Source organism: Stegastes partitus, unplaced genomic scaffold (assembly GCF_000690725.1).
Source record: "Stegastes partitus isolate 25-593 unplaced genomic scaffold, Stegastes_partitus-1.0.2 Scaffold361, whole genome shotgun sequence".
NCBI classification, from domain to species: domain Eukaryota; kingdom Metazoa; phylum Chordata; class Actinopteri; family Pomacentridae; genus Stegastes; species Stegastes partitus.
The window spans coordinates 382,600-407,046 of NW_007578092.1; the positions used below are offsets into that span (position 1 = coordinate 382,600).

Consider the following 24,447-nt stretch of genomic DNA (forward strand, 5'->3'; position numbering starts at 1 on the left):
CACACACACACACACACACACACACACACACACACACACACACACACACACACACACGATTGTAGTGAGCATTTGCTGCCACTTGGCGTTAAAGGTACAAACTACAGATAATTTCAGAGGCAGGATCCACACTCTACAATCTAGTGTTCAGGGACATCCGGCAGCCAGACTTTAGCCCACATGAAATTGGAGATGTTGTACTTGCACTTATCTAATTAAAAGGCCTTCTAAGATATTAATGTGCTCTTTTTGTACAAACATTAAAGAGACACTTAGCACAATTTAAAACTCTGAATTCTCCATACCTGGAGTGTATTTGTTATGACGTCAAGTTTTTAAATACAATGACTGAGTGACTGCATAACATGAGGTATGACAGAATATATCACGAGAAATCCTGAAGTTAAACTTTGAAAAGGCCTCATTTGACCAAGAATCTATGACCTGGTACAAAAGCCTCAGTTGGGGTCTGAATTTCACCCCAGATCCACTGTTGTCTACTGGAAGGATTTAGTTAATAAACAGGATATAGATAGATATAGCTCATGCTGTAAAGTTTTCATTATTATTATTATTATTATTATTATTATTATTATTATTATTATTATTATTATTATTATTATTATATCTAATGAATATCATTGCAAAAGTGGTGTTTTAATTTACAGTATAGTGTATTCTTGCCTATTTTTAATAAAAAGTACAAACTATACTTTTCTGTATTCTCATATCTAAATAGAATAAAAACCATTTGCAAGTTTTTTAAAATCTATTTTCTAGGACATGAATTGCACCAGTGCAAAGCCTGCGAAACTGAGCCTCTGGAGAAAAAGAACCGGCCTGAAAATTTAAACAGAAATACGTTTCATTTACCCACTGAAGAACGACTTAAGTCACGTGAGCGAGTCGACGCCGCGCTCAGTAAACTGCGCAGCCCTGAGAAGGCAGAGAGTGAGGCTCGTCACGTGACCAGCAGTGCGTCTGAGCTGTCTCACCATGGTCTCCATGAGCCTCCAGTCCTTCTCCAGCTGCTCCATCGGTCTGGTCCACCAGCTGCAGAAGCGGGCGTAACGCTGGCCCTGAAACCAGTACTGTCGCAGCCACTCAAACTCCACCTGAACACACACACAAACACAAAGATTTTAGTTCTTGGAGACAGTTTTCCTACAGCTTCATCTGATGTAGAAAAAACTATTAGGAAAAACTACACAAACTGTTTTTATATGTAATTTGTGAAATTATAGTGCAAAACATGTGCACAAGAAAATTTATAGTCATACATACCCATGAGGATTTAGATTTAGTTTTTAGTCCAAAGTTGCGTCTTAACTAAAAGTAAGTAGCATGTGTGTATACTCTACTGTACAGAATATGTTTTTACTGTTTTACTTTTCTTTTTATGTCTACGAAAGCACATTTAAAGTACTTAAACATACAGTGTTTTCCTTTTCCTGTCGAAGTACATTTCTATTTGTTGTCAGAAATTGAAAATAAATGCCTTCAAAAATACCTCAAAATGTCCCTGCTTCCTGTGAGAAAATCTGATTTTGGGGTTTTCCTTGGAAACATACATTTGCCTTGAATTGTCGACATATATATTTTTATGTTATAAAGTAATTTCAAAGTACACTGAGGCATTTTTACGAGCACTCTGGGGGGAAAAAAACAACAACACGGTAATGGCACATTTTCATTACATGAATGAAAAATAGTCCCACCACAAATGACAAGCGTCGGTCATCTCTGCGAGTACAAGCACACCCCTTAGAAACCACACACACGCCAACAATACATTCACACACCCACCAACATAAACATATGTCTGCTCACACACACACACACCTTCCAGTCAGCACACCTGAAAACTCCGCCCTCTTCCTCCTCTCCTCATTCTCTTCCCTCCTTCCCCTCCTCTCCGGCTCCGTCTGGAGATGACAGTCTCTGCATGCCGAGCCGCTCCCCTCTCCTCCGCTGGGAGTGTTTTTGTTTCCTGCTCTTTTGAAGTGCTGATTTAATCCTCGCAAGGATGCTTCACGTAGCCAGGTGTAGCCTATCTATTTCTAAGTGTGTCTTTCCCCTTCTGCATGTGTTGTGTGTTTGTACCTGCGCTGTATATGTGTCAGTGTGTTTGCGCCCTTGCGTGTATCTGTCTGCATAAGTGTGTGAGCAGCTTTGTTAATGTCGGTGCGCACAATTGCCAACGTGAGTGTGTGTGTGTGTGTGTGTGTCAAAGATTGCCCCAATTGCCGCCAACGTAAAATGTGGTACGCTGTGAGTTGCCCTCCCCCAAAACGTCCTACAAAGCATCATCCACCCAAAACAATGCGCGCTCCGTTTCATTTTGACGCAGACAACTGTACAACACAAAATGTAGTTGCATACAATAGAGTCGCATATCAAATGGGACCGAGAGAGCTATTGTTCCCTTTCTGAAAACTATTTTGTTTATTGTTCTTCTAACAGAGCATTAGCCGACGTATACAGCAGAGCCTTTTCAGAGCCGGGAACTCACAAATAGTCGCAACAAGGTTTGAGTACATTAATGCTGCCTAACGGGTCCCGTGAAATGAAAAAGGTAATTTCTCTTTTATGTGAATATTTCCTTTTTGTTTCGCTGCTGCATCTTGTACGTATTAATCCGTTCATAACAGGGTTTTTGGGTGAACCAGCCATCAGCTGTCATCCTACCCCAGTTGCTACAAATTTCCCCAACAGCCACAGCATTAAAATCAGCTGCCTTTACATGGCGTAGGTCCCTAACTCTGACCAACCCGGGCATAGACGCAGGGCCTCTGGAGGTGTCCAATGGTGTCTGGCAGTGGAACCTGTGGGTCAGATAGATCAGGCTTGTTCTGCTACATCAACCTATTTGGGATCTGAGGGGTTTACAATCTGAATCAATGCCTCAGGCTCTTGGTCGTGTTCCTCGGGCTCGAGGCCGCTGCCATAGAGGAACGTCTCTGCTATGGGTGCTGCGTCTGTTCAATCACAAACAAACCACTTCTTGGTTTTGAGGTTTGAGCTTAGCCTGGTATCCACTTCAACCTCCTCCCTAGAACTTCGTTTTTACAGCGTAAGAACATCAACAACAAAAAACTGCCTGCAAATACGGTCTAAGCATTACGTTTCTCTGCAAAATATATTCACCAGTGGAACAGGGTAGTCACTTCATTATTAAACTAGAGTATACTTATTCAGACCAGCTTGTTAGGTGGTCAGATGACTTGAGGACAGTTCTTCCCCACATTTTTCTGACCCTGGACTCATTGGTAGGGTTGTGCCCGATTATTTCTATAACTTTTCGATTCTTAAATCCGGCATTGACACTCACTTCACACTATGACTGACTAACTGCAGAAGTGAGAAAGGAGTCAGGGTTTGAACTTCTCTCTCAAGTTTCTTTTTTCTTTTCTTGACACAACTTTTCCCCAAACTTTTTATGCTTCCCTGCTTTCGACAGGGAAGCATTTGAGATGTCCAACATGGTCGGCTGGTTCTAAATCAGATTAACTCAACTCTGAGACAACTCACATTAATGCTAGCATAGCAGCATTAGAATACAAGTAGGCTGGAGGTGTGGAGGTTAATGGGTGTAACTTTGTAAAGATATTTCCCTCGTGGTTGTATTTTAAACAAAAACTAAAACTTGATGTAGCTATGATTCGTCCTTCACAGCTGCAACACAACCACAATTTTCTAGAGGTCATTGCTCTGCAACATGATTCAAATCGCCTACCATCCAGCACCCCCCAAAAACAACAGAGAACAAGAACTATTTACACAAACAACTTGAGTGAGGTCTGTCTTGGGTAGAAGCTGTGCACAGAACCATCCTGCCATTTACTTCCAAAAGGCTCTGATCACAGCAGGGATGACATGCAAGGACTGGGGCATGTCAGGGAGAATACACAGCCAGTGGCACTGCTCAGCAGCCTCTCAGTCACTCCATACAACCCACCTTTCAAAGAAATGTCATCCTTTATGGTCCCTTCAACACACTCCAAATCCACTCCCCTTCGATCACTACAGCTCAAACACACAACAAAGCCACGACAGCCGATATCGGACATCCTTTTCTCTCAGTCTGTCCCTCCTTCTATCTCTCTGATTGTCTGCCTGTCCTTTAGTGAGAAGAAACCAACCTGTGTCTCCACTTTGAGCTGACATGGCTGCCTGTCCCCCACTGCGCAGGCCAGAGGCAGCCACAAAGCAGGCCATCTAAAGCGACTGAGGAGTGCCGGCTATGTGGCATTTGGAGTCTGGCCACCCAGCTGAGAGCTACCGAGCGGGGAACTCTGACTAAATGCCACCTATCCAGGCAGACAGATCGAAAGTATGTGCGAAAGAGAGAGTGGTTGTTAGGCCTAGTTTTTCACTGAGATGGCGCGGGGGAGCGAGAGGGGAGCTGGTGACTCCCCTGCGGCAGTCGCTGTCATCTCTCCAGGTGATGGACACACTAACTACACATTAGCCTCACATTAGTCGACTGGCCGCCCACCACGGCAACTCTGGAGTTAAAGCCAAGTAGCCCCCTTTTTTTTCCCCCATTTAATGAGGTGCATTTTTTTTTTCTCCACACCTTCACGGTATTCCCTGAGCGGGTCCAATCAATTTCCGGGCCGGGGCCCCGAGGTGAGAGCTGATGAGAGTGTGATCGATCCCACTCTGCCGTCCTCTGTTTACCTTTCCCGGCCTCCTCACACATCAGCCGGGATAACTGGTGCCCCAAGCTTTCTGTGAGTGACCAGGCATGGAATTTACACTCATCACACACTTGCCAGAGTAGTCATACACAAGCTAGGTTACAATATACATGCACAGATTATTGTACACATTTCAATTTCTATCTACATTCACTAAATCGCAGTGTTTCAATATTTCCCTTTTCTTCTTAAGACCACTGATGTTTAAAAAAAAAAAGTGTTTTTTTTCTGTCACCACCGTCCCTTGAGAAGAGCTGCTTAATGTTATTGTAAACGGCAGCATTAAATAACACTTGAATTAATTAATTAAATCTTCAAAAGGAACTGCAGTAAATGCTAAAGGGTAAATCAAAGTCTTTCAGAATTCAGAGCAGGTGAAACACATTCGCTTAGAGTACATTATCACTATTGTTATTTGTAAAGCATTTCTAAACCAACCTACAAGATGCAGGGAAATTAAAGAACTTCATAAATAAACCTGCAGCATGAAGAATAAAAATGTCTCGCATGAATTAAAAGCAGTGTTAAAGGGTAATAAAAGTGGTAAATACAGCAGGAATAACAAGAACAAACTACACACTGCTCCGTTCTACGAACAAAACTGTGTTTTGAGAAGTGATTTATAAGATTACAATGATACTGCCACCGTAAGCCCCTCAGGAAAGGTGTTTGAAAGCCAGGCAAAGACCTGAGAGCCTGGGGAGACATTCTGGCCTGGAAAACAGGACACTGGAAGGTCACACACACCTGCTTCCACACAGTTTACTTTGTGCCAGAACATGTGGGAAAACCTTGTCCCTCTCCTCAATATTTACAGTGGGGGGACTAGCATCATTAGAGGGGGTCCCTCAGGGCACTCTGTCACACACCCACCTGGGAAGTGACACAGTGGCTTTAAATGAGACAAGACATTTGCGTCTGGGATTAGCATTTCAAAGCCAAACATGCACGAGGGGGCCGTGTGGCGATGCTATGTGAGACTACCCCCACCAGCCTAAGACAGGAGGCAAGATTAAAAGGAGACAGTGAGTGGGACCACGCTTAACAAACAGGTGGGAACTTCAGTTTTTTCCGTCTCCGCGTCCCATCAACGCCCACTTCAACTCTGCATCCCGCCCCATCCGTAGCACGCTGACGCTCAGACGGCAGACGCTCGGCTTCATCGCCGTCAGACTCCACCCACATCCTCTGATAAACGTCAACCTCCGCCCCCTTCACCGCTGCACCGCATTGTACAATATCCACCGAATGTCAGCGCACTGTTTAGCACTTTTTAAGGAAAGGCCCATAAGGCACTGCTCGGGTCAGGCTGCCTGCGTGTCTCAGGCTTGTTCACTCCTCGGTCGTCCATGTCAAACACGACCTGCGCAATATGCACCCACCAAGCGCCAAAGTGGGCCGCCATCATAAATAACTCCGCCAACAATACATCATTTAAGTGGGTGTTCTGCTCTCGTGGGCAACTCCAAACAAATGGCCACATCGATCATTGCGAGTGCCAGGTAGGGTAGGCTTGAGCCCCGAGAGCTCCCCCCACCCCCTTTACTTAAACACTCACACATACATACACACACACCTGCTCTTTTATAAATAGCTCCCTGTTTTCCTAAATAAACCTGCTTTGCCCTCCTGGTGGGGGCGTATGCTTGGTAATCCTGTGGCGCTATGCGGCAAACTAGCAGGTGTTGCTAGCTCAACTAGCGCAGCAGTTCTCCTGACACAGACAGCCCCATTGTTTGGCACTGCTGAATAATTAATATTGTCTACAACCTTTAAACAACCTTACGTCAGACTCATCTGTCATGGCGTCCTGCTGAGGGGCCTGGGTGCTAGCGTCGGCTAGGATGTGCACTTTGGGCCCAGGGGTGTCAAGGGGGGGAGAGGTGAAGTGTGATATTAACTGTTGGCCTGCGGCAAAGCTAACACAGGAGGCTGGTGGCTCTGCAGACAGCCCCCTCACTGTTCCTCTTTTTTTTGACCTCGCTCCATCCCTCAATACCCCGAGCCAGCATCATTCATTGTTCAGTATGAAAAGGGGTTAGGGAGGGGAGAGGGGCATGACTCCATCTTTAGAAAACATATGGAGAGGCTATTGCCTTACGATCCATCACAGGCCAGGACAAATGAGAACAACCTGGATTTCATATTGTAGGCATTTCCCTGAGTAGAAACAACAAGGTAAGGAGAAAGTGGGAAGCTGGCAAGCTCCCATTCTGCCATTTACAGAGCTTTAACCTGCTATCAGGCTACTCCCAGTACGGTGTGTAATCCTCATGATACAGAGGAAATGGAGTCAGGCCAGGATTAGATTGGATCCATTTAGTATGTGTTTTTGCTAATCAGTTACCATAACTTTTCTCTAAAGCAGATTTTCAATTACCAAAATTTCGTTAGTATGCTGTATTGTTTGTAAATTACATTATTTCAGTCCTAAGTCATACTTTGGCTGCCAGTAGCCATGACTTGTAAGGAGCATTATATCATTGTCGGTCCTACCAAACAATATTAAGTCATCCAAGGGGTTGTATGTATGTGCAGTGGACTTTATGCACAAGTATGTAAATCCATACAACGCAAAAAGCACAAAAACATGTTTGGTTAGATAGCTTCAGTTCCTTAATTCAATATTTGTACGTGTTACTCATACAGAATGTTCTCTTTGTATTCCACAACAGCTTCTGTGATGCTGTCCAGATGAAATCGCATCATATTTGCAGATGGTTCTTAGTTCTTTTTAACCTCTTTGGAGTACCAGATGGGTGAGGATTACAGAATCAGGACAATTCAGATAGTGTTAGGAAGGTTCATGATCGCAGACTTAAAACTTTCAAAGACTGGCACGCTACTGCCAAAACTCTTTCGGTGGATATTCTGTGTGGCTATTCTCACTTATTTGCATCTCCGAGCAAGTAAAACAAAAAAAAAAAACACCTTTCCAAATGCTGTTTGATTCAGTTTTGGTGCATAAATTTAAAAGCGAATGCTGAAACCAGCTTCACCGAGCCATTAAAAATCAATGCTGTGCACACACAAATAAAATCAGACAAAAGTAAAATATGCAAAACAAACACACGTGCACATGCGCGCTCATATGCACGTGCACACACATCACCACGTCCCCACCTCATTGTGAATCTCCTCGCAGTTCTGTAGCGTTGTCGGCAGCAGGGCCAGCAGGCTGTACGAGCCTGTCTCGGGGTCAGTGTGCAGGTTGGACAGGGCCTCTTGGCACCGTGACTGGATGTAGGTCAGAGTCCCGCTGGAACACTGATAGGAATGAGACACACCAACTGTTACATACACAGCCAAAAACAATAAGTTTGCGATTTTTAGATGAAGCCACCAACGTGTAAAAACAGCTACCAGACAGAAGAGGGCTTGATGACCAGCCCTCCTGGTCCTGAAGATAGCATCACATTTGTTTTTTTCAAAATATAAATGTCCTGTGCATATTAATCATTTTAAGTACATTTATGTGCTGGCTTTGTTTTTTTTTTTAAAACTTATTTAAACTATTATAGCATGTATGTAAAGGTCAGTAATTGTTGTCAGTAAATGGTGTCAACAGATTATAAGACGACAACATCGTCTTCTCTTCTACGGCCCGTTGATAAAACAGTGTGGCAGAAATTGTGACGGGGCCCGAAGGAGACTGTTGGCACGCTGTAAAGTATCCTCACAGCAAATTCCAGTCACAATATTTTCCATTTTAGCCCCGCTGACTTCTCACCTCGGCCACTCTGTGCGTGGAGCTGAAGCGTGCGGCGTCTCCAGCAAGGACACAGTGCTGGTGGGTACTGTTCAGGTCATCTGGTACATACAGTGAAGAGTAAACTGTCAGAACACGCTTAACAATGTCACCGAGAGCCATCAAAAGAGGAGCGAAGTAGAGCAAACGAGAGCTGAAACCAACAAAGAAGACATCTCGTATTAATCCTGTGGGTTTTTATTAACTATAATAGAGAAGACGAGAGACTATAAAAACCAAGAGAAGAGATGACGACAGAAAAACAGATGAAAAGTACGGAGTGAAGGAACATGACAACTAAATCATCTTGTACTCTCAGACAGATTGGGCTCGGTCCAGCACCGAATCAAATAGAATGAGCAGCATTGTACCATAATTTTAATTACCAAACAAAACCAGATCGCGCTCAATCTGTCAAGATGGAAGAGCCATACCAACAAACATTTGTCCAATATCACACAAGCTTTACAAAGAGGCCTTACTGCTGTTTCCTGTGTATCCCTCCATGTGTTTCTTTGTGTGTATAGATGTTTCTCAGCTCTGCCATTATTTGCCTCATACCAATAATTAATTTAGCCATGACAGAGCTGTCATTCACAGCACATGTGCATATTTACACCCGCCTTGAGCAAGAGTACACCGGCTAATGCCTGTGATTTGAAAGTCAAACAGCCAAATGCTTTGGGAGGAAGATATTATTGTTTGGTGGGAGGAAAAAAAAGATGGTGACAAACAAAACAACTTGCCGGTGTTTTCTTCACCCTGATGAGATTGTGAAGGATTAGGTCTCTGGGCAGAATTACTCTGCGTCTTTAAAACTGTTTATATCCAATAACAAATTATCTCCATCAATCTGCTCTTTTCTTGGCGCGTCTGATGCGTCAGTGGGATCAGGAGGGAGTAGAGGCAAACTCGATAACTGTAATAAATATTTATCTTTCTTTCAACCCCTGTGCCTGCTGCCACTTGTCCTCCTTTTCCAGGAAGCAGGCTTTTAAATATATTGGGTCAACTCTTTTCTCCAGTCCCCCTGTGCATTGGGAGCTGGAAATCTGATTATTGAACAGGCCCGGTGTCAAGACTTGCATTGTTCTTTTTTAACCACTGAAATTCCATTTGGGTGGAAATGATGGTGATTCAATTTGCCTCCAGCAGCTCAAGACATTAGCAGTTCAAAAGGGCCAGCCGCCGACAAATGGTGCTGAAAATACATTATGGTGTCTGTGGTTATACACCATTGTAGTTTCCTTTTAATACCACAAAACTACTTATCATATGGTGTATGTCACTAAAACATCGGTACAATATATTTTAACACTTGGTTTAGTGGTGGCTGCTCTGTCTCTGTGTACATGTGTGCACTTAAGATGGAAAAGGGAGGTGGGGGGGTGCCCATAGATGCCCCTCAATAAAGTGCTTTCTTTGCTTGAATGTGTATTTTTTTTGCGCATGCGAGTTGTGCAAATTTATAGGTGAGTGCATATGTTTGTGCTTTGTGCCAAGTATTTAATTCAGGTAGACCAACAAAGCGACAGACGGCCGAGGACTGTGCGAGCCGCTATCGTTGCGGAGCAGTTGGCCTCTCAAGGGCGTACTCACCAAGTGGAGCATAAATCCCCACTGATCCGCGACAGTCAAGTCCCATTAGAATGGTCTGCACAACAGCCCATCACTCTATTATCATGGCTGGCCTGAAACTGACTGTTCTATTGTAAATCTCATCCAGCTAAAGGAGGTCGGCTTCAAGCCCTGTCAAGCTGAATATTAGGTACAGACATTGCTGCTCTCAGATGAAAACACGGCATCTTCAAAGAGTCAACGTCGGGAATTCATTAAAACCTTCCTTTTCCTTGTTGTTCGTAAGCTACTATAGCCATTCTAACAACATGTACGTACAGTAGAGAGGTAATCTAATCAACGTGTACCACGTCCAGTTATCTATTAGAGGATGTGTGGATCTGCTCAGCTTTTCTTAGGTAAATTTAAATATTTAACTTTCCACGATGTACTTCCCAGTATATCAGCATGTCCACCGTCACTATACAACCCAGTTTATGATTTCCTAAACATGGAAACATCTGTACATGTGTGACAATATTATAACTACTACTTTACGCACAGTAAAATAAAAAAAAAATTGCGACAGCTATGGCGGAACTCAGGACTCAACCTGAGGATGTGACAAATGATTCAACTAGTAGTAAACTATCAGGGACAGCCCACGTGTCTGAAGTAAAGGTAGGTACACAGTGTAACTTACTGCTAGATCCTGCCCAATCCTGTCTCCATGCCAGGTCTCATTTATAATTATAGGTATTAAGTGAAGTTACAGCTATCTAAATGCTCCTCGTGTGGATCTTACTGCTGTTTGATGCTGCAGGTATTAAATAAACTCAGAGGAAAGACTCCTACAAACAACAAACTAAACTTCAACTCCTGTTTACATTTTCTCGTGGACATTTCAGTTTGTAAAAGATGTGAAATTGAAAAGACAGAGAGAATGGAAAAGTGCTGTAATTTTGTTTGTATACTCTCTTTCAGATTCTCTGTGATGTTGTTGGACCAGTACAGGTGCTGAAATGTGCAACTAGCCTTCCCCAGATCACTTAACACCTCAAACTATGCTGATTTTGCCAGTTCATTAATGTGACTGCATGCTGTTCAGGCTCAGGCCATGTTGAAAGTGATACAGAAATGTTACCAAGTCTGACTACTGTCACAACTTTTACCCCCAAAAAAAGACACCAGATCACTCATTAAGACATGAAGCCGGCCCATTCAGATGCTGTCAGGTTAACTGAAAGAAGACGTGACTGAATGGAGCTGAAGAGGATTCAAGCAAAGAGGTAGATAAATGACCAGCCACATCATTAAAACCACCTGCCTAATATTGTGTAGTTGTTCCACAAAAACAGTTTTGACCCATGTGGGGATAAACGCAGGACCTCTTGGAGGTGTCCTGTGGCGTGACTGGGACATTGGCAGGTAGATCCTTTGGGTCCTGTGGGTTGCGGGGTGGGGCCTTCATGGATCAGGTTTGTTTCAAGGCATCACATGGATGCATGATGGGATTTTGGAGGTCGTGTCTGCGTCTTATCTCGAGCTGTTCTTGAGCAGTTTTTGCAGTGGGGTGGGGAGCACTGCAGTCAGGAAGTATTTGGTCTGAAACTATGTTTTTAAGTGGGTGGTACATGTCAAAATATCACACAAATGACTGCCAGGACCCAAGGTTTCTCAGCAGAACATTGTAAAGTAATGAGATGATCAATGGTACTCACTTCACCCTGTCAGTGGTTTTAATGTTGTGGCTGATCATGTGTATAGTGTAAAGTAGTTTGGACAAATAAAGCGGCTTACTGTGTAACATCTTTGAAATGCAAACATTTTCAAATTCCGAACAAAAATTAAATTCCTCACCTACTTCAGCCATGCCAAATATTCCAGAAAACAGTCACTTCCAAAGCAGTTCTCTTCTTGTATAAGTTAAGAAACTGCATGTTCTCCTTAATCACTTGCATATTTTTACCAATTTAACCTTACCCAGAGAGATGCGGAATAAAGCTGGAAAGGCCAACACAAGTAAGAATTTTAAAAGCTAGTTAAATACTTTGGTGAATGCTGTTTACTGTACAGTGGCTTAACTTACCAAACCTTTCCTTCTAAAAAAAAAAAAAATCCGTTTTTATTACTTTTTACAATGGCTTAGATCTCATCTCAACAAAATCATCAAAGAAATACTGACAAAAAAAAATACAGCTAGTCCTCCGTAAACCTATTTCATAAAAGCCTGTAGATCGCATCAGTTACATCCCGTGACTCAAAAATTCCAAAAGCAGAAAGCTGTCGTAAATCTTTGCACTGTATGTAATACATCAGCATTGTATTTCTGATTTTGACATTTACTCGGTGCACAAGTACGGGGTTCAGTGTCTTCATAAAAAAATAGTAACACCATATGTTACTGTATACCAGATGGATATTTGCTGGGTCAAATGCATTTTTATCACACGGCAGTATGTAGGTAGCCAACAGATAGGATGGTAAAACACAGAAAATTAGGCAAATAAGAATTTTATTTGATTTCTACATAATTATAGGGAACATTTATGCTTTTTGAAATGTAAGGCTACCAAAGAGGCGATTTAAGTCATACAGGATGGTGTAAATCAAAGGAGGTACATGTCTATCTACATTAGACAAGCCATATTGGTGAAAACGGTAGAAAGGAAAGAAACAAGGCTGTGCTTGGTATGTAAACATGGGCTAAATAAACAGTGATAAAGGCATAAGAATATGATAACATGTCTTTTGTTTCTCAATAAATATTAGTTTGTTAGAAGTCTATACAGAGCTACATCAATAGCATAATTTATTACGGCTATCTTAAGTTACAAATTACATTTACGCCGTGTAAAATAAAAAAAGCCGAGTAATCCATCAAGCAGATGAAGGCAGGACTAACACAAGATCGCACTTTATGTCTATCCTTATATACTTATGAAAGCAGAGTGCCTTTTAAAAATAATAAATCCCCCATCCATCCAACCAGGGGTCCGAACTTCTTGTACATCTGAACACAAGCGTCTGCTGTGATGTGGATAAATGTCCTTGCACTCAGAAAATATGAGAAAGCTTGGAAGGACCCAAGGGACTGAAAAGAGGAGGGTGGAGGTGTCTGCCGCAGCCAAAAGCATTAAGCCATGATTTACACCCCTGTGGCTTGCTGTCTGTTCTCCCCATAGAGACATAGTCAGCAATGGGTCACAGGACTTCAAAAAATAACATTTGGTTTTCCTAACCTCTCTAATGCACACAATTTCATGGAACCTTAAAGCTGTGTGTTCAGGCCAAGTAACCTCTCTCTCTCTCGCACACACACATGACTCAGCTCCCTTTCTCCTGCAGAGAGAATTAGAGGAGGAGGACAGAGCATGAAAGTGAGAGTGAAGTGCATCCTGCTGGCATGGGTCATTTGGGACAAAGTACAAGAAACACTAAAACACAGGGTAATGAAAGTGTTCCTCCCTCCTGAGTCAGACATGGTGGTGAATGCGGCTAAGTTGTGTGAGCAACATGTTTACATGTGCATGTGTGTATTTCTGTCTGTGTGTTTATAGAGAAACTTTAGTACCTCTCATGTAATAGCAGTCTCCCGACTCCAGCGGCAGTGTCAGGCCAGGTGTGTGGATGTCCCAGGCTACCTTGAGCCCGATTCTCCAGCATGCCTTCTCAGCGCTGCCTCCCTCACTGCTCTCACCTGTCAGTCATACACAGCCCAGCTCACTCAAACATTTGCATTTTACACGTATACATTCACATTTACATTTCGGCTTTGGGTAGACAGTGTAAAACTGCAACACATTTCAACAGAAACTCCTCACATTTTTGTGTATCATGTTGTAATACCAGCTTTGTAGAACAAGGACAATTTAATACCCATCTACAGCAGTATCTGGGTGATGCAGTAAAAACACTACAGCAGTGATCATATACCACCAAAGATATAGCAAGGGGAAAAAAATTAAATTAAATAAAGGATTAGCAAGTTAAAAAAGCAAGGAGTGCAATGATTAAATCAATATCAGGCAAACAGTGGATGTAAGATGTAAGCCTTTGTCTCCAGAAAGTAAAAATCACTTAGCAGCCAAGCAAAGATGATACGTGTTGCTGTGGTCATATTGGCTGTTAGCACAGGATCTTTAAGCTATCATTATGCTGTGCAAGAGGAAATAGTTGGATAAAAGCCCCTGATGTTGTTTAGTGAGTGTGTGAGAGTGTGTTATTGGACAGTATGTATCCTCTGATATTCCTGTTTCTGGACCCATTCACTGTAACCACCTCCCCTGTACTTCTCTCTCCTTCCATTCTTACATGGCATACTAAGAAAACAAGATTTGGCTCGGCTGGCCAACACCCTTCAGCAAAATCAATACTAAAGTCTTTCTGGGCCTCTCTGCCCCACAGCTGCCTTTTCCTTTGCTCAGCACGGATAAATAGTAACTTAATTTCCAGCCATTGTGCTCTGAGAGCCAGCTAATGACAGCACTCCCCAAGGCCTCGGGAATGGTGGAAGATCATCCTCTGTGCCGGAAAACACTCAGTCGTGGCAGATTCCTTTGGATCAGCGCAGCTGGGAAAAACACAATTCTACACTTCTTTGGTCGAGGCAAAAAAAACAAAAACAAGGTGAGGCTGCTGAAATAGAAAAAAAAAGCATCTCAAAGGAAGCAGGTGTCATGCAAAACATCTAGTCTCTGTACATCTAAGCTATCTAACATGCTGGGTTTCTGTCTGTAGGCCTCAGTAACAGTCCTCAAGGTAACAATTTTGTTATTCTGGTTCTGGGAGTCCTCAGAGCTAACCACTGGAACACAGTGCTGTGCAGTTCTGATCAGACTTTCCTCTCTAAAGTCTGGAGCTGTGAGGTCAGTCAGAACTAGAAAAGACATAGCTGCTAAGCACAGCAAGGTGTTATGCTGTAGTGTTTGAAGCCTGTGTTCACAGGGTCAGAGTTGAAATGACCTAGAACAAATCGCTGAAGCAGACCTCTGGAGCAGGTGTTTCTGGTTAAGAAAGTCCAATGAAGAAAGCCCAGCTGTAAAGTGTGTTGGGATGTCAGAGCAGTTGGCACTACACCTGTGTGATATCGTATCTTGGCTGAACTGCAGCTGCACCTTTAGCCCCGTCCACAATAGGAAATCGTGTTTTGCTCTCAGTTAAGCCTTTGGATTGTGCGAGGATTGGTCTAGCGAGTGGCTGCACTAGGGAAGCTACATTTTTACTTTAAAATTTACAACCTTACTTTGATGGTAAAAGGGTACATTGTTTATAACGTACTATTTGTACAATAAAAAATAAGGTGCATATCGTCTAACACGCAGTTTTTAAAGCTGAGAACATAAAAACATTACATACAAATTGCACATATCTTTCAAAGATATGTATTAATATTTTACATTTTAAAAACCGGATATGGCAGTACTGTCTTCTATAGTTTATTTTGCATATGTTCCACAAGCCTCTCTGTGATTTTCATCAACTCAATCAGCGAATACTATTAGCTCTTGAAAGAGTGTGCATTCCATAATTAGGAGACATCGTATTATCCATACAGTACAGTCTAGGAACACTTATCAAAGCGGGGCTCATTATTCCATATCAGATAATTGCACATCGATCATTTCTTGGGGAAATGATTTAGATGAGATGCGGTGTGTGTGATAAGGGCTGTTTGTTAAACGACACCATTGAGCGCATGTTAAGAGCTCAGATCCAAATGTCTGTGATCTCCCAACGCACGGTCGGTGATAAGGCTGTCAGCAGCGAACTGGTGATGACATTTGATAATACCCTGACACTATCGCGTAGATGGATCTGATGGTTGCCTCACCAGAGGCCATGTCTACAGCTGCTACAGTGCTGCTGTAGGGCCATAATACACAGGGCTAGCTGCATCTGATCCACCATAAAGGGACTGAGATAAGTTGATGGGACGGATATTGAAGTGAAAGAGAAAAGGCAATCCTAATTTCAGAACCAAAATGCCAAAGATTGGAGTGATATATTTGGATTAAAGTGATACGTGTTAAATGAAAAGCGTCTGAAGTGTTAAATCTGTCCACAATAGTTCAAATCCACTTAGCACAGTTATGACAAGTATGTCATTTCAGCTTCAACCCTTACCTTTGTCATCGTGGCAGGTATAGCTGTAAACAGCCACTGGCGAATGAGTGATCAGGTTCTCGTCATGATGCCAGCCTACTGCCATTTTCCCCATGCCATAGTATGGCTCCTCTTTGAGCTGGCTCATTGCTGCTGGGTCCATGTAGTTGAGTAAGGTGACATTGAACTTGACTGGACCGGTGCATACCGGTGGAGGACTGGGCTGAGAACAGCCCTGCTCGACTGCGTGTTCCTCTTTGTCCTGAATGTGGTAATCTGACAGGCTGTGCTTTAGTTGGGCCACAGGCTTCTCCTGGGCTCCTAATCCCACAGGTTCAGTCTCTGTGCCACTGAGGGTCTTGGCTCCCCAGCTGGGGCATTTTCCTTCACTGTGTTCCGAACCTGCGGCAGCACTGGCTTCACTTGGTTTGACCTGGGAGGACTCTCCCTCCTCACTGCTGTGTCTGAACTCAGTCTCCCACTCTCCTTCTTGTTTGGACCCAGAGCAGCCTTCTTCACTGTGTTTCGACTCAATGTCCCACTCCTCGCTGTGCTTGGACTCTGTGTCCCCCTCCTCGCTTTGTCTGGACTCCGAGTCCCCTCCTTCACTATTCTTGGAGTCTTCACTGTGTTTAGACTCTGTGTCTCCCTCCTCACCCTGTTTGGCCTCTGCCTCTCCCTTCACACATTGTGTTAGCCTGTCTCCTTCCTTCAGCTGAGACACATCAGAGCAGAAGAAGGTGTTAAGCTCCCACAATGCTTTGCAAGCAGCTCTCAAATCAGGGTCACAACAGTTTTGTCCTTTGACCTCAGCGTCCTCACTGTGCCAGGGGATGGCAAAGAGCCGTGTGTCCAGATAGCGATAGGTGTGGCCCGGCTCACCCAGCAGGGCTCGAGACACGGCGGTGAACACATCTCGGTCCCGGACCCGAACCAGATCCTTCAGGAGGCAGCCCTTCCTTCTGAGAGTGAGCAGAGCCGCTTGCACCCGTCCATGGAGCTCAGCAGGCAGGGAGCATGCTCTCCTCAGCACCAGGCCAGAGTAACTAGAGTCCCACTAGGAAACACAATTCATTCTTATCATAACGTAATAACACATGAAATCATGAAACATTTCATCTCATTTTTCAAGCATTCCTTTTATGCAAAACATAACAGTAGGTAAGGTAAAGGGGACCAGAAAACATCAGTCAAAACACTTTTGTCACAATGTCACTATGTGCAAGTCTGGCTGACTGACCAGTTGCTGAAAGCCCCGATCTGTAGGACCCAGAAAGGGGATCTTCTGGTCTCCCAACTCCTGCAGTAGCCTCCGCCTCTGTGGAACACAACACAGTAAAAAGTGGATGCAGGAACACTGAGCAAGCTGCTATCATGTGTTTTTTTTAAAAAATGTATTTACTTTGATGTCTAAGTTAATAATAACCTGATCTTTTCTTCTCTAATCACTCAGCATTTTTTAAGAGGGTTGGAAAGTGGGTTTTTTATTTATTTATTTACACAACTGAAGTGATGAAAACAACCTAAGATTTAAGATCTCAAACTTCTAACACTTCTGACGTGAGATTGAAATGAGCGTAAGACCAATAAATTGTCCTGGGAGACCTACAACCTGATAAGAAACAACAAACTAAAATAAAAACCCATCAGACTGAATCACCAGGTATTTGCGGCGTATTTTAACGAACAGGTTTTAACAAATGATGCTTTCAGAGCTGACTGAGGTATCACAGGAAACTGGTAACCAGTCGTTTTCATTGTGGTCTCGCGTTTTTTATGATTTTGTGAGGGCTGCCGGTGGGTTCCTCACAACCTTATAAAAGATGCCCTGCGCCATACAGAGCTCCTCCAATAAAACCGTCAACCTGGTGGACGGATCAAAGTACCTTTCATTGGGCCACATTCCATTCCGACCTGTTAAATCCAGTGGCAACTGGCATAAAAAGCATATGCACAAATAAATTTGTTTCCCCGCCTCTTCTTCTCCTCCCATATGGGCTTGTGTGAAGGTGTGTGTATCTGTGTGAATTTGGGTTCTCGCTGTCTCATCATTTCTTCCCCACAGGTGCACACACACACACACACACACACACACACACACACACACACACACACACAGTCTCTGCATGGCGTCTCCAGAGCAGGAAGGTGAAAAGTCACCGACATGCCGCTGCCTTTTTACATCTTGAAAAGTTTTGGATGGATGGCTTGTGCATCAACAACCAAACAGTTGTAATAGTTTATAAGACGAACCGGGTGTGTGTATATTTCCGAGACATTTACAGCACGAGTCTCACATTTCTCCAGCGCTAATAATGCCAAAGACCTCATGTGGTCCGCTACAGGGAATATGGGAACCGGCTGCCAAAATATGTCCCGACTTTTAGGGTGAAATAAAATGTCCTGTTCATAACATTAGAGTACAGGTATAAAGAGATGTGTGTCCTGACTCGAAAAAGGGGGAGGGCGGATCAAAAAGGAGACAAGCGGCGAAAGTATGTGCATTAAAGACAGGAGGGAGGAAAACAGATCCCAATAACGGAGGTGGAAGAAATGGGAGGGCATCTGATCTGAGGCAGTTTGGCGAATTTACCTTCAGGGCTGAATCTTTACCTTAGGCTAAACAACACAACACCTGCTGAAAGTTTTCTTAAAGGATGCGCATGAGTGTTCAGGCCTTCCAAGTTATTCTGGAACAAACAAAAACAGACTTGCAGACAGTTGGAATCTAAAAAACAAAACAACATGCACTATTCATGGCCAGACTGCATTCAAAGGCTGTTGGGAGAAATTGACAACCTGACACACATTCACTGGTGTCAAAATCTAACTCATGACAGAAGCTGAAGATATCAAGGTGAGGCTCTGGGCTACTGTTGTATGTGTATGCATCTGCGTGTATCTCCGTGTGCTGCTGTGAGCCTGTATGGATCCATATTTTGGCATCCATCTATTTTATATGTGTGCACATAAGTAATATCATTACAGTCTGCTTTGCTCAAAGTGCACAAACCACCACTGCGTACACAAAAGTGGCTCCCGTATACACACACACGCACAAACATGCCCTTGCTGAAAAACGCGCAGCTGGGGTAGCGAGCATGATGCCTCAACCCCAATCGCACACAACCAGGGCTGTCACACACGTGTCAAATACATCAAGCTACTCAGAAATTCCACAGAAAAAACGAAAGACAAGAAGTTACCAGAGCCCTCTGAAGCAGATGGACTCTCGCAGTATCAGAGAACCGCTGTGTCTGTCTTCCTGTCTCTGTGTCTGCACCTGATTCTAGAAGGAAAATCACGAGGCGCAAAATAAAAAAAAAAAAAAAAAAAGGTCTGCGTTTCCACTCAGACCCAAGAAACGAGATTACCAATTCCATAATAACGTGGATGCTTCACGGTAGCCGTGCCAACCGTCTGTGCTGAGTGATATATCTGATGCTTTTTTTTTTTTTTTTTTTAATCTCTCTCTTCCTTGATGGGATTATTCCCTCAGCCGGACTGTTTATCACAGAAAAACATATTAGGTAGAATAGAACTCAATTGGTTTGCTTTGATCTTGGCCTATAAGAGATATCAAACTGTGTACCATATATTTATTAATTTAATTTATTTCCCATCTGTGACACTTCATCGGACACTTACTTCAAAGCAATCTTCACAGAGTAGATTAATGTCCGGCGCTTAGCATCAATAGCTCAAAATAGCCAGATAACTCTACTGCTGCGGGGATAAAAACACCTCCAGTCTGACTTGTGTCTGCCCCAGAGGGTCCGATGGAATGTACCGTACGTGCTGCCACCGCTGACGGAGGACACGCGAGTTCCAGTGAACTTGTCTAGATTTGGCTGATGCATCATAAACTGCAGATAAAAGCTGCCGTGTTTAGTAAGCTGTGTCAGTGAGTGTCGCCCATGCGTAAGAAGTTCTCGTGGTTTCCATTACACACTTTTTGATTAGTCATCTTTAGCGAGCCAGATTTAGTCTCGGCTCCTCCATCTTGTCTGAAGTCTATATTTTTGCCTCATGTATTTTTTACTACAGTGTGAGGCCAGAGGTATACCATATATTCTTCAAGACCTCCAACCAAAGGAGGGCAGCACATTCATCAATGCACGAATTTCAGAGTACAGAAGACGTTGGTTCTCCAACAAGCCTTCTTCAACCCCAGGGATGACGTGATGAGATATGGCAGTGTAATAGAGCGCTGTGTTTAAACAGCAAGTCATTGGTACTTGTCAGACACCCATTTCAAAATTGGCCCCTTTCTGCAAAAGTATTGGTGAATCAACAGTTTTGACAAGTCGGCTGTAAAACGTCAGAATCAAACAGACAGGCTACCCGTGTACATCAAAGGTGTTTCCGCCCCGGTCCATTTGGCACCGGATTGAAGAATGTGGGGAGCTTGTGTGAAGCGACACAGGGTGTAGAGAAGGGCAGAGTGTGCCCACTGCACCAGAACATTAGTGTTTGCATGTGTGATGCATAGAAAGTCCGTAGGAGCAGTGAATACGGCTTTGAAGTGACAAAAATGACGGGAAAAACACGCACACGACAACTTCAGAAAACACTTCAGTGAAAAACCCGAGGCCCTTCAGCTAACAGTAGTCACGTTTCGTTGTGGTCTACCTCATCTTCAGGATATGATACTGACTAGAGCTATGGTGAAATAGCACCACCACCAAGGTGCCATCACACACAAGTAGGTCATTGACAATAATGATAATGTACAGAAACCTGCATGACTGCTCAGGTACCCCTCTTCCACCGAGCTGGTTCCAGTGCTAGTTCGTGGCCAGAGCCTGACTTGGCACCAGTTCTTTGTTTTACCACCACCTAAGCACCAGGTCCAGGTTCTCGAAACTGGTGCTTCGCAAGCACCAACTCTTTGCTGGGCCAGATCTAAGAACCGAGTATGTCCGGGACTGGGGGCAGGGTTATCATGACTAATCAGACTGATGGAAACACAGAATGGGACACACAAGAGGCAACTTGTGTTGTTTTTTAACCAGGACGTCCCTGGTCCGATTGCAGATGTATTCAAGTCCTGGGACACACGGACGTTTTGCACAAAGTGTTGCGCGCTGAAATCCAGTACAATTGTGTCCCACCAGCAGCACCACAGTGGTGGAAAACAGTACTTTAATCATTTAGGTGTACTTATGTATTTATGCTTATGTGGTCTTCTCGTGAAAAACGTTGAAAAAACGCTGTTTTTTCCGCTCATAGAAAAACCCGCACAAGAAAAAATCCCTCAGTTTCATCTTGGACATTCGAACATTCACCCTAGTTTATTCTTTTTAAAGTCATTTTTGGTTGCACAGACCGCAGCCTGCAATGTGGGCCGTTCAGGGAACATCAGTAAATTGTAGTGTCCATCGATAAGTAAGAAAACGTTCAGCAACTCATATGTTTTGCCTGTGACAAAGTGGGAAGCGCGACCAATGAGCTGTACCAGTGAAAAAGTTAGTCTGGAGCTCTGTGTGGCCTTCTGTATGGCGCGAGTGTTGTTCAGTAAACGGCTACGTATGCAGTGGCGCATTGACGTTTTACGGTGACGTATGGCCTGGCTCTAACTTGGCTCCTTGCCCACCGAAAAGCAAACAGGTTGTTAGGAGGTGTGACATTTGAACCAACACTGCCACTCGCACCAGCAATGAAGTAGCACCTGGTTCTTCTTGGTGGAAAAGGGGTAAGGGACAAACAGCTTCCACAGTGCTTCTAGTTGCAGTTTCTTGTTTCAGTTTTAGCACTTGTGAGACCTTTTTTTTGCGACACTGCATCTAAAAATATGCTCCTTGTTGGGTAATAGACAAACTGAAAAACAACAGCTCCAGTAGCAGTGACTGTGCAATGTCAGAAATGACCTGTTTTCACAGATTACACTGCTCCCTTTCATGCATGCAACACTAAAAAAAACATTCAGGGCAAAAGATTAACCATTTCTCACTTCTGACATTTTGTTTACAGCCACTTGTGGCAGTCATTTATTTTAAGAATACCAGCGAGACATTAGGTGACACAATGTGATGGCTAACTGGGCAGAATGGTAAATGGTTAACTGGAATGTGTGGGAGCTGACCTCGTAGCGGGGGTGTTTTTGTAATGTGTAACCCTTGTCTTCATACTGCTGCTCAGGACGGGCCTATGAATATGAATTGAAGTGTGAGACGAAGAAGTCAGTAAGGGGGATGTTGCCAAAAATATCTAAAAATCTGTCTCTCAACTTCTTGGTTATATGTAAATTTCTAGATAATCTGTATTATCCCGAGATACATTTACAGATTCTATTTGGCTTGTAGATGTTTTGAGCAAGGGGGCGTGCAAACAAAATTAACCAGATGTGTATGTCAGAACACAGATGCAGTAAAAGGTTGATACTGAATTCCCAAAATTAGTTTTTTTTAAAGTTGTTCATCAATTCTGGTTGGAAACGAATTAAAGAAAAGAAAAAAATGTGACCAGAAATAACTGAGGACAAACGCTACACCATTAAACACTGCATTTTTTTTTTTTTTCAAATCAGCGACGTGAAGGCTCTGTATATATCGACAGTCATGTTGAGCATGTGTTCAGTGGGGGTGCACAGGTGGGGTAAGTGATGACAAATGGCAGACAGGCCGGCTCTCGCCCGTTAATTGTTGTTGGAGGCTGAAGGCCGCGTTGTTCATTTCACCTCGCGACAGGTCGGCGGGAGACGTGATCATTAATATTAGAGCATTTCCATCCATCTACCTGAACAAGAGGCCAGTCATTTAAAAAGGCTGGCGCTGGGCAGACCTTTCACGCCCTGTTTATAACACTGATCTAAGCACATTACCAGAGCTGTGGGGGACCACTGCCAGTCATTAATTAGATGCACACACACACACACACACACACACGATGTGACCACCTATACTGGCGCCCAGTCACATTTGATAAATGCCACACGTGCGAGACGAGGTGAACAAACACGCATCCGGCGTAACAACTTCACATCAAAACTTCCTTCTTCTTCTTCTCTCTGAGCCATGTGTCCACTTTCTCACACGCACACTTACTTAAAGCTCCTCTTCCAGTTATCCCACGGTACATGTAATTCTGTCAGGTGGAGAGTGTGTGTGTGTGTGTGTGCATGTGTGTCAGAGAGAAAAAAAAAGTATCAGACCTCATCTGTTTTTTGAACTCTCCCACTCTCCATCTCTCTCACTGCACCTGACAGGCTTACAGAAAGACCCAGGTTTCCAGATCAATCATTCAAAAGTATTTACAAATGCACAAAGCCAGACTCAGACAGGTTGGCACATGGCCACTCTGTTTAAGTGCTTTTCAATGTGTCTGTGGTGTCAACATCTATTTCACACTTATCTACACCTCAAAGGGGGAAAAAAGATGTTTCTGTGACCTTTAGCAAGTGTCAAATCTGGAGAGGAGAAGAGAGGGAAAGAAGAGAAAGAGAGGAGGGGGATTTAAAAGATCTGTCGATGCATGCCTTACATAACCTTTATATTTATCCAGGAGACTGACTGAGCACGCTCTTTATCAGAAACATACTAGCCTGCTTCACACTCACACAATTGCGCAGCTGCTCGGTACATCTGAAGACTTCTGGTGGACAATAAAAAGTTTTCTCTGTTCTTTCACTGGAAGTAACTTCGGGTGAAGAGTCTTGTTCAAGGGTATCTTAGGGTTTAACACCCTCTCCGGGATTCAAACTAGCAGCAGCGTCCCATGTCTATGAACTCTTGGCTTGCACCGCTGATACGGAAGGGCCGTTTGCCATTTTGCCTTAATTGTTAGTTTGCAGCCGGGCCATAATGTTTCCATTAAGATTATGTCGATCGAGAAAAGCTTTTTAGTTTTCACCTTCAAATTACAACATGCTTTCATGAGGTCAGCTGTTTTCCATGTGGAACGGCCGGTTTTAATGCAGACGCAGTCCCTTGGTATTCAGGCTGGGTCCGGTTCAGTCAGGGGAAAGTCAGGGGAAAGAGTGAGAAAATGAGGAAGGGAGAGGGATGGAGGGAGGAGAGAGAGGAGAGAGGAAGGAGAGGGTTGATTGAAAGACTGTGATTAGCAGTTTTCAGTGGGGCACCAGGGCCACTGAGTTGTTCTAACAGGGCTGTCGCGTCTCGAGGTGCAGTCAAGGAGAAGTCAGTGCTTTAGAAAGCTCTCTCGATTTCCCCATTTCCCCTCCTCCCTCCCCTTCCCTCTTTCGCTCTCGCCATCCAGCCACACTTTTCCTGCCCCTCCAAAAAATCAATATGGCTGTGCAAAGTGCAGCTTGGCCCACGGGGAGGGCCAGCTAGCTGTAGGGGCTGAATGCAGGGCTTGCAGCAAGGAGAGGAG

General features: G+C 43.7%; 1 protein-coding gene across 1 annotated transcript in view; it reads right to left on the minus strand.

Moving 5' to 3' along the window:
• The window catches only part of fto (FTO alpha-ketoglutarate dependent dioxygenase), a 118,690-nt gene that overhangs the window by 80,460 nt on the left and 13,783 nt on the right, over positions 1-24,447 (minus strand). Inside the window, exons 2-7 of the mRNA XM_008284487.1 lie at positions 17,354-17,431; positions 16,135-17,170; positions 13,583-13,708; positions 8,434-8,513; positions 7,827-7,970; positions 996-1,115 (exon numbers count right to left, since the gene is read on the minus strand). Of these exons, the coding sequence (XP_008282709.1) occupies positions 996-1,115; positions 7,827-7,970; positions 8,434-8,513; positions 13,583-13,708; positions 16,135-17,170; positions 17,354-17,431 (1,584 nt within the window). The remainder of the gene's footprint in view (positions 1-995; positions 1,116-7,826; positions 7,971-8,433; positions 8,514-13,582; positions 13,709-16,134; positions 17,171-17,353; positions 17,432-24,447) is intronic.